This window comes from Cariama cristata, unplaced genomic scaffold (genome assembly GCF_000690535.1).
Source record: "Cariama cristata isolate BGI_N322 unplaced genomic scaffold, ASM69053v1 scaffold18190, whole genome shotgun sequence".
Taxonomy (NCBI): Eukaryota; Metazoa; Chordata; class Aves; order Cariamiformes; family Cariamidae; genus Cariama; species Cariama cristata.
The window spans coordinates 83,138-94,689 of record NW_009594401.1 but is presented as its reverse complement, the minus strand read 5'-3'; the positions used below and the strand labels follow the sequence as shown (position 1 = coordinate 94,689).

Genomic DNA, 11,552 nt, shown 5'->3' with positions numbered 1-11,552 from the left:
ACAGCAGAATTAATCAAATTGGCTATCAGGAGATGACAGATGAAACGTACAGTCCAAAAGAAAACACCAGTGAAGACACTTAACCTGCTACAGCCCCAGGCCAGTGAGCATTCAGCTGGGACCGGACCAGGGACCTTCCCGGTCTTTGGGTGAAGGAAAAATGGCTGAGGCTCATAGGCGCTGAATAATCCCATCCATTCCAAGTGCAACGATTACCGGGAGGGACCTTACTCCTCGCTGGCATGTTGCATGTAAATTTGAAATCATTTAGGAAACATGCTGTATGTGTCTACGCTGCAGAAGCTGTGCTTTAGGGCTGAATTATTCTACTACTTTCAGTTCTAAAACATGATGAATTATACACACTGTCACTGCTCATCACATGTTTTCTAACCACTTAATACATGCAGATTTTGCTAACATTTTTCATTACAATTTTAGTAAAGGGAAACATCTGTTCCCCTCATCATAGAAAGTACATTGCATCTTCCAAGCTGCCACATGCCTTTGAAATTCCGTGTTTAATCAATGCCATAATCTCTTCCACAAAAAACCGCCAGCACTCAGATAAGCAGCCTTGCAACAACCCCCCATCATATCAGCACACGTTTAAGTGTTTCCAGTTTTTCTAAAGAAAAGAGCAGTACGGAAAAATCCACACCGAACCCAAGGATCTTGTTGATCAAATAATGAAATAAATAGCACAAATTCTGCAATACAAAATTTATTTCAAGCTTATAAAAGTCTTCAACATTGCAAATTCTGTCACAAAACACAAACTGTACACAGATATTTTCATTAAGGTTTAGAATAATGATTATTACTGTCAGATCTCCCCAGACATACCATTTCAGCTCAGAAGCATGAAACGATCACACACAGCTTCTTACCATCTTCTTCAAACTACATTAGTCTCACATGTGCCTTGCAGACTGTTGGCTTTTAAAGAGTCAAATGTATTAGTGCAACCTCACTACCTAGTACAGGATGAAAGGTTCAGAAATGTAACCACCCATTAAACCATCAGCTCTCTTGCAAGCCCAACAGATCGTTCACTCCTCACATTATCAACGGCTGGGCTACTATTGCCTGCAAGTGTCATGAAAAGCTTCAAGTGTTCGGAAATCCCTCCACGTGGGTGGCAGGCCATCCTGCAGAAACTTTCCGCAGCGCTGGCACGGAGCCTGGAACAGCTTTATGTAACTTCTTAACCAGGTCTAAAAGAAAAAGAGAGAGAAATTAAGAAAACTGGATATGGATGTTCTCCTTTGTCATCATTCTTGTCAAACAGTGATAGCAAGGACAGAGAATGTACTTTGGCGAGGCCCCAGTGAGGTACACAGTGATTTTATAAACAGGAACATGCCGAAGATTACAAGGTCACTGTATAGCTGAATTCCTACTTTGTAATCATCTTTTTGCTTTTTTAGTCACTTAAGCAAATTTGTTAATAGAAATTCATGCACTCTGAGCAGGAGGTATTCACAACTAAAAAATCATGATGGAAGGCAAGTATTGTAACGCTCCTCGTCTTTTTACTGGAATATAATTGTTCTTGATGGGTACCTTCTTCAACCGAATATTGGTTTGTGTCTTCCTACAATCATCTATCACACCCCTGCTGCAATCAGACTGCAATGGTCTGAACGCTTCATACCTGAAGACAGAAAGACTTCCACAGCGAGCTAGCTTCCTCTCTAATGTGATTTTAAGATCAATACTCATTGGTCATAAAAATACTGTACCATTTCAAATCTGATTAGACTGATAAATAGATAAATAAAAGGCTAGTGCCGAACAACACAGAGGAAGTTCAGGTGTTCCTAGGTAAAGTCTCTGCCTCTAAAGTGGATTGTTCCTATTGTCATACATAGCAATGAGCATTACCTAACTCAATTCCCACCTCAAGGAGATACACAATTAAAATATACCCAGACCAGCAGATTTATACTGTGAAGGATGCACATGAATCTTGTAACTTAAAGTCCTACTGAATTACATCGATAAGAGAAAATTGTTCTCTGAAGAAGAGGTCTGCTGAGTTTATTGAAACAAATCCTTCCATCTTCATCAGAGCCTTCTCTATAGCAACTGAACCTTTGGCTGTCAATAACTCTTCTCCAAAAGAACTAGATCTTCTCCGGGTTTAGCAGTAAATACGGGGACAAGGGCAACAGAACACTACAAGTAAATTGCTGTTATTTACTTCAGCGTGGATGGGCTTTGCTTGCACTACAGAGAAATCGAATTTTCTGAACCATAATACAAAAATAGGTAAATGAAGTTAAATTGTGCACTCGAGACATCTGTTGACAGAAAAAAAAAGTATTCCTCATTCCCATCAGAAAATTAGGGCTTCACTACATCCTGTCATGTGGATTGCACAACTGACATGTGAAAGGACCAACATATTGACACTTCTAGCGTACATCTGGTTTTGCTTTGTTAAAAGTTTTAGTAGCGTTTCATCAAATCAATAAGGCAAGTCCATGGCTTAAACAAACGTGCTACCCATTCTATTAAACATTCATTTTCAGAAACATGTTGAACATGGATTTGACCAGTAAGAGTTGCTCTCACCTTTCAAAACCTACTCTTTTAAGATGCACTCCAAGAGAAAAGACCTTTGCAAATCTCTCATCTTAATTGGCGATTTTATTAAATGAACAAACCAGCACTGCAGGTAAGGGACCTTGACTGCACTGAAATTACACAGTGGAAATTAAAGATACAGAAGAACCAATGCTACTGTAACCACCTAAAGATTGTGAATGGCAAAACGTTTTCAAAAGTCTCAGTTACATTGCTCTAGGTGAAGGGGTAACGTAATGGAAGTAAATGAAGGAAAAAGTCTGAATTGCAGAGCAAACTTTTCCCAAAAGCCTCCTTTGGGAGACTGCAGCAGAGACAACAGTAAGAGTCTCCACTGCCAAAATTCATCTTGGTAGCAGGAATTCTGAATCATAAACCCTTGTTCTCACCCTCTAATCAACAGGGCTGCTTATATACAAATTTATTTCACAAATACAATTCTAAATACAAACAAAATTAAAGGTGATAAACTTAAATCTGCATATCAAGGCAGAGTAGTATTTGATTAATTTTATTTGGTAAGAAAACAGCAGATCTGAATCCTTCAGTAAGCATTTCCTCCATTCTCAAAACCACTTGCTGTTGTGCTGGGCGAGCACATGCGATTCCTTAGGAACAAAGTTTGGCTGAAAGTGGATACAGCAAAATGGACTCTTCCCCATCATGTTCCTGCCTCTCATCATTCTCCAAATAACGCACATCACTTTCCACTCTGGACAAGCAGACAAGGAAGCTGCCTCAGTTGGAAGACACTAACTGGGAATTTCCTCTTATTGGGGAACTTGCAGCGGAGCAGACTTTCTACATCCAGAACTCAACTCCTTGCACAGTAGGAAAGGGCTGGGCCATAACAAAGAGTTTGGTTGAGAGAGTTTTTCCTGCTGTCTTTAGAGATGACCCAGACTAGCTAATACTGAGACCTGTGACAGAAGAACTGTATAGAGCCCAATCTTCCAACACCAGTTATCCCAGGGTAATGAGAATAAGCTCTTCATCCTTGTCCAGGTATGAGATACAAAGAATTACAGTCAATCTCTACTGTCCAGCTTGTTTAAATAGGGGAAATTACAATTGCATTAGAACTGCCTAATGTGAATCACTAAGTATGCTGAAGTCTATCTGGAAAAACGTATTTTCCAAGACACTTACCATGAAAGACCTGACTACTACATCTGGCATTTGAGGCAGTTGGTAGTGCAATAGAGCAGTGGTCGCGTGATCTGTCACCTGTATCGGACGAAAGAAGAATATACCCTCATTCATTCTGTATTTCAGACAAAGCAGTGTTAATCTGCAGGAGAACAGTATAAATTCCATGGGGAAGTAGCAAACCAAGGATTGCATGACTGTGAAGACATTCTCAAAGTAATTTTGGGTAGCTTTTGCCAGCTAGTTTCCATTCCCTCTGCCAACTTCATACAAGAATCAGCTGAAGCAATCATGATAAGTAACTTTGTACACATGCAGTAAAATCAAACACACCTTTGGAAATTCATAAACATGATAAAACCTAATAGTGTTGGTAAAAGTATCTAAACCAGTGGCTACTGTGAGCCAAGTGATGAGGAAGGCATCCGGCTCTATGCCACATGGAACAACACTAAACTAACGCGCTTTGCTTCCCACTTCAGACTACCAAGCCAGCCATAAAAAGGAAAAAAATTACATCTTCTGTACCATATAAAATAAAAGCATCCATAGCAGATAATTTGCTTAACTTTCTAATGCCTACAGCATAAGAGCAGAATCTATGCTTTCGTGATTGAAATCCCGTGTATTCTGTGAAATCATAAACAAGCAAAGTCACTAAACAAATCAATGTCAGAGAAAAGCACTTCGGTTTTCTCTTTGTATGTACCCATTTTTTACTGCGGTCATTTTTTCTAGACAATATGTTCTCTTAACTTATGCTGATTTGCTCAACAAAAGAAAAAACACTGTCCATAATGTAGCCAAATTAAATACTTCTGGAAGACTAACTTATTAGGACAGTGCTTATGACTTCCAAAAAACCCAAAGGTTTGGTTTTGTCTCTTTTATTACAAAAAAAACCCCACAAAACAAAACAAATAACCAAAACCAACAAAACACCAGGACAAAATACCTTGATTCGAAAATGCATTTTAACAGAAAAAATGTGTATGCTCCTCTCCATTTTTTAATGGGAAAACTTAAGATATTTAACTCTGGTAGTCTTATTTCAGGGTGCTTACGTTGAACAAACAGGAATTGACCGCTCAGTTTCATTTCCTCTGAAACTAGGAATCAATTAATATGATTACGGTTTATAAATACTCACATTACTAAAAGATTTCTGATGGAAAGCTTTTTAATTTCCCAAAGTCATAACAAGATCTTACACCTAGGAATTACAGCTAGACACAATACTTATAAAATGTGTATTTATAATAACAAGAATAATTAAAGAAGAAACAGGAAAACTAACCAATGCTTTGATAGATTTTTTTTTTTTTTTTTAAATCACTACCATTTTTAAATTATTCTGGAAGGGGACAGTTTCTGACAGCTATGATACAATTCACTAACAGTATTCAGCCTGTCAGCTTCCTAAGTTATTAGCACAGTCAACAGCTTGCTTCTCAGAAGTTCTAGACTGAAGGCAGAAATTATTGGCAAAATTCTTTGAGCCGAACTATTAAAGTCAAGACAACACAACCACGAGAGCTCTTTCACATCTTGTAACTTGTAAATCTATTAATGGTGCTCATCAGTGATATCAAAGCATCCAACAAACTACGTGCTTGTCTAGCTAGTGATTAAATTGTATTTTCTAGTTGTAACAGGAAGAAGCAGCACTCTTCTCAGAGCTTGTCTATATAGTTCCCAAGGCTTGTCTAGATACTATAAGCAATTTTTTGAGTAAGATCAAGTGTGAACTGAAATTACAATTGCCATTCCCAGCTAACTCCACTTGTTCCTAATTTGTATTTAATCTAATTTAGCAATGTGAATTGTGCTGAAGCACTCAAACTTTCACTGGAAAAAAGAGAGGCTTATGCTTGAAGCTATTCAGGGAGGCGAATCTGTAAAATAAGTATTCCTGAATAAATCCATGGATAGACAGGCTCTAATTCACACCATACAAACTTCCTCCGCAGAACACTACATCAAATCAGTCTATCCTACACTGAATCCAGTTTTCAGTTATACTACAATTTTAGAAACAGATTCTGCTCCCCATCATTGGTGCACACACCTAACTCCGAAAGCAGCTCCATTCAGTGTGACCAAGGACACGCGATTCTGACATTTGGAAGGGAAAACTTCTGGGGCAGTGCACATTCTGGTGAGTTTGCAAAAATATTCACAAAATGGACCTCAGCCTGCTTAAGCCATTTATATGTTACCATATTAAAACAGAAATATTAGAAAAAATGTGATTAATAGTGCATTAATAGCACAGCATAACTCAAAGCAGTCACTTTTAAACACATCTCATGTAGCGTTCAGAAATGACTGTAATCCAAGCCCTACTAGCTATGTGAATTATGTTCTTTTAAGATGGTGCTTTTATAGGATAGTACCAGACATGACAAAGAATAGCAAGTTCTGAAGATATTTATGAGCAGCCGCTCTCCTTCTGCTGTATTTCTACTTCTAACAAACTGTATTTTTTTTCCTGAACAACAAAGTTGTTTTCTCTTGGCACTGTAGAAAGTTGCTTAAAAAAAATACTGCTATTAACAAATTTAAATTGACTGGCCACTTTGGCAAAGTTGCACATATGCTGTTCCTATTGTAATGTAAAGCTAATGAGATTCCACAGGGAGATAAAAGCCATCCCAGCATTGCTAGAACACTAATAATGTTTTCTGAACAAAAAGGAGACGATTTCTACCATAAGCAAGTCCTGATAAAGTGCTTCTAAAAAAGATCAAAGTGGGTGTCAAATCTCAGGAAGAGGAGTAGGGGAATGACCCCAACCCAGCAAAGAACAAGATGTCAAACAGAAAGGAGCTGGACAAATGTTAAACTGGTCAGTGCATGGGAGTGAAGGAAGAATTAAACCCCCCCAAGATAACAGAGATGATGAGAGAAAGCACAAACAGGTCAGATACTGATTGGAAAAAAAAAAAAAAAAAAAAGAGGAGGGGTAAGATCAATACCCAGTTGGACTAATGGCAATACTATTTCACACCAAAGCAAAGCAAAACAAAACAAACTGCATATGCACCAGCTCACTTCAGGGACACAGTTTTTCTTCCATCCAAGTTGGAATCACAAACTAATTTATTCTGGGTGTGTGATGACACTTTGTACATTTCTCAGTTTTATTTTATTAACTTCACTTTTATTGCTCTACCTTACCTACAGCTATCGAAGTTATCGGTTACTTTCTAATTTCTCTATCTCTTTTTATATGGGAACATACTCAGAAGAGCACACATTGATTGGGATAGCTGTCGCTCTGGACCTTGAGATAGATTTTCAAGAGATCTTGCAGAAAAGCTCAATATTTCACAATTCATATATTGAAAAGCACTTGGAATTTTTGTCTGAAAAAGAAGCAAGACAAGGCAATCTCCTGAAGCACAATTTTGCTAAACAAAATAGCTATTGTTTAACTAAGCACTTTGAGATAGAGCAAGAGAGACTTCAGGTACATGGAAAAAAAATAATCTGGCAAAGAGACTCAATTTGAACAAGAAAACTTCCCTTCTTGTTAAGAGTTAATTATAGCGCCTGAGATTTTATTTTTCTTTTCCCCTTTTCGCTTCCAAATTCAAGTTGATTATAACCACATACTCCTTAAATGCACCTCCGCTCCCTCATCTAGGGCGCTGTACACATCAGGAACCCAAAACAGACCGATACTGGATCAAACCTAATCTTCATTGTGACTTTGTGCAAATTAAATCCTATGTACTTGTCACTCTTGGTAAGTAACCAGGCCTCAGCAAGTGAGCAGGGCTATCTGGGCAATAGCCCGCTGCAAGAAACTACCTGCCGTGCCCACGCCGCTTCTCTGCGGCAGAGCGGGGAGACATGGACTCCTGACTTCCCTCTCACAGCCGACTGCTTGGTAAGTTATAAACAGCTCATGAGATCAAGACCTGGTGATGAGCAGACAACAAAATCTGTCTCAACTGAGTCAACACCAGTCATTTCTAGTGCATTTCTTTACCCACTTAACAGTACTGCTCTGCTGAAATGTGCTTTCCAAAGGTGACGCATCCAAAAAGTGGCATTATTGGGCCTTGACAACACTTGTTAGTCATACAGCATTCTCAAAGCTGAAAATTCATTTAAAAAAAACAAAAACCAAAACCCAAGCATTATACAATTCATAGATTCAGAATGCTGAACAAGTGCTTCCTCTAACTGGAATAAGAAGCACAAAAGCAAAGACCTACGGTATAGCTTTGCTCCACCATAGACTAGGTGTGTTCCATAGACGTATAAAGCTACACCTGGCATAAAACCCAAAACATAAAAATACAAACATCACACAACTAAATTACAGAAGCTGTCTCTCCTAGTATTTTACCTCGCTGCCAGTAAATATGCTTTTTAAAAGTACGTGCAAAACTTCCTTTAAGAGTCATAACTTTCCTTGCCACTTACTTATTGGTTTATTCCCTCAAGTGTGGCACTGACAACTCCATCTAATATAAAGGGATTCTCTAAATCCCGTGAAAGTTTTTTAATTTTTTTTTTTTAAATCCTGCTAAGTTCACGGCCTTAGCAGTAGTCTGTTGCAATGAGTTCTGGAGGAGGATCACAGCACTAAAAGAAAAAAAGAAGAGGAAGTTATTTTATTAGTGTTTAGTCCTTTTACAGTGTGGAAAACTGCACGAGTGCCTTTGCTCATTTCCAAGGATTCCCATTACTCAGTCTTCTCCCCAGGACCACATCTGAGTCTCTCCAGAGGGAATTCAGCACACAGAACCCAGTGCTCGAGAGGCACTCGGAAGGATGATAGATAGTGCCTCTACGAACAGGCACTGATGAACTCCACAGAAATCCTTCACGCACCCTTCCCCACTCCCAATTCAGTAAAGCACTACCAGACTTTTCTGAAGGATTTATCACTTGTTTTCAGAGCTCACAGTGTTTAAGTTTTTATTTCACTTGTTCTGCTTATTTGGACTGGATCATAGAGACTTTATTTCACCTAAGCAGGTCTTTGAACAGAGCCGAGTACTGATCATGCACAGGAGCAATCATGCAGGTGACCCTGGAACAGTCCATCTCCTCTCCTTGAAAAGACATCATCAATAGCCCAATATTTGTCTCATGCATGCATTCATCCTGCATGTGATTTTATACTGAGATTATTGACAAGAATACATCTTCATACATTACAATACTTATGTGCCCTTGTAGTGGTGAAAATTGTGCTCCTGAGTTCCATCACTTTGGGATCACACAGCTCACAAACAGTTGGAAAGGCACAAACAGCTTCTCAAAGTTTAGGTTAAAATGTGCCTTGGGAAGAAGCATACCAAGTCAAAACAAAAAAAGTTTGTGGCATGCTAAAATTGATAGACCATTTAGGTGAAAATTAGAATGGGACTCCGAGATTAGAATGAAATATATGGGCTTAAAGCCTACGTATGTGACTTAAACAGCCAAACTGATCATACTACACAGCAAAACCAGCTCTTAACTGAGCAGCTTGATAAATGAAACAGTTAATGTTTGATGCCATCTCCCATCCCATTTTGATCCACTCCTAGTAGTTCCACTATTCTATATTTTTGCCTCCTTTTTGAAAGCAAAGTTATGAATATTGCACCATTCTCTACAATATATTTTTTTTAATCCTCTGCCCAATGATCTGGAATTATGCAGCCTTCATGTACACTCTTCTTCCCACCAAGATTTAGGCCCCAAAATATTTCCTTATTTCCCGTTTTGTTCCTCCTTTTGCGCTAGTGGATCAAGAGATGCAAGGTGTTAAAATAAGGAGGTTTAAGATCAAAACAGTTGCCGCTCCTGTGGAGCTTAAATGTCAGACCAACATGGAAGTCTGAAAAACCTTTTCTTTGCTCCTTGTGCTTTTGCCCTTTCAGCCTTCCCTCTCTTATTTCCCAGCTCCATTCTCTGAATCTAACCCTGCTGGCGGATTCAATGCCTATAAAGCTTATTCACCCCAGGACCAGATTCAAGGAGTCTCCAGGGAACTTAGAAAATGACTGTACACTTTAACAGTAATGGGCCCTCCGGGAGCCATCCCCCGTCAAATTATACACACTCGGGTATCCTGCCTAATAAGAAGGAGAGAGAAAAGGCTTGCTGACACAGCCAACGTTTGCAAACAAAAAGTCAAGACAAATTTAGCTTTGTTTGACAGGGTTGGATTGAAGATCAGAGGTCTCTGGTCCTTAACCTAGAAAGTCATGCTGCAACCCTGTGAGAATTTGACAGGCCTGCAGCTACCACAGGCAGGTATCTTGTGAGCTCCAGCTGTTGTTATATTATCGCTGAAGACAGAGTTTGAGAACTTGGTCCAGCTTTTAAAGAGAATCGGCCCTGCCCTTCAGAGGGATGATTGATTTTACAGTGTTAAAGGCAGTAGAGCTGAAAGGGCTACCCAGGCTCCTTGGTGGGAGCAGTTACTCATCCGTATTTTTTCTTCTCAGTACAGCACTTCCACATTGCGTTACTGGTGACTGCCATGAGAAACAAATTTGAAGAACATTCAGATGTGCTCCAACACATTTACTGATGATTTTTTAATGGCATGAAATCATTTGTTCTGAAGATCCTGCATTACAGATCCTATACTAGTAATAGAGCGTAATAGTTTCTCTAACACTATTCTATCTATTTCCTTCATTTTGCTACTGCTGAATCACTAGTTCTGGGTATTATAAATGGATACAAGTGCAGCTTCAGAAAGTGAAAACCAAACCAAGCACAGCATCACAGAGACAAAACTTACTATGCTGAACCACAGCATTTTCCATCATCTGCTTGAAAACTTGACTTTGGTCCCAGCCTTAACTTCTTTAACTATCAGCTCAATAGTACAGAATCTATCGATTAGAAAGTACCATCACCTTGCATTTTTATCACAGCTTTTGTGCAAGAATCTGGGAGCACTATGCAACCAATTCAGCAATAGTTCTTGTGAAGTCAGCAAGTGTTATCCCAGCCTAAGGGATGCAGACAACTGATTCAAAGAGAGGTTAAGTTGCCCAAGGTAACACAGTGACAGAGCTGGGAACAAAATGTCTAAAAGTACTATTAAAAAAAAACAAAACGCAAGACAGCTGTTCAACTGGTTACAGGCAATCCTTTCTCCTGCAGTCTTATTTACCAAGAGAGAAATGGACAGCAGGAAGTTAATATTCAGGTTGTATCACATTATTTTAGAGAATTAGGAAGAGAATAAAGATTCTTATATATCCATAATGCAGCCCCACAGGCAGCAGTAAGAGGGGCATTTCACGTTTTCTCACTGACCTCGTCCCACTTTTGGTCTGAAGGCTGTCACCTGACCCGGCAGAGAAATTTACTCCACGTATTTATGCTCCCTGAGTCCTTAACTTGGATGCCTAAGTAAACCTGTATACTCTGTTACCTTTCATACAGGCAATTAAAACTACATAATCAAACTCTCAAGATTTGTTATCATTTAGCATAAACAATGGCAATATGACTTAAGCCTTCCAAGTTATTCTAAACCAAATCATCCAGAAAGACAATCTTATGCCCAAATGAGCTTACAACCTAACACACATATGGCGAAACTGAGATGATACACTTATTTACAGAACCTTAAATGTATTCCATCGCATAAGTTACTTATAAGCATACCAATAAACAAGTTACTAAGATTTACGATGTTCTACTTCCTGCTATATTACCCTGCTTGACACTAAATATTTTTGAGGAGCGAGGAAAAAAAAGAAAGAATATTTAATCCACTAATCTCTGGGGTAAAGAATCATCTGCAGCAAAATTTTGCTTTAATGCTAGGCAGAGAGCAA

The 11,552-nt window shown here is 38.9% G+C and overlaps 1 protein-coding gene across 1 annotated transcript in view; it reads right to left on the bottom strand.

Moving 5' to 3' along the window:
• Positions 1 to 716: 716 nt before the first annotated feature.
• The window catches only part of MED27 (mediator complex subunit 27), a gene marked incomplete at its 5' end in the record, with an annotated part of 91,375 nt that continues 80,539 nt past the window's right edge, over positions 717 to 11,552 (bottom strand). Inside the window, 2 exons of the mRNA XM_009697932.1 lie at positions 717 to 1,217; positions 3,742 to 3,819. Coding sequence (XP_009696234.1) covers positions 1,083 to 1,217; positions 3,742 to 3,819 — 213 coding nt within the window. The remainder of the gene's footprint in view (positions 1,218 to 3,741; positions 3,820 to 11,552) is intronic.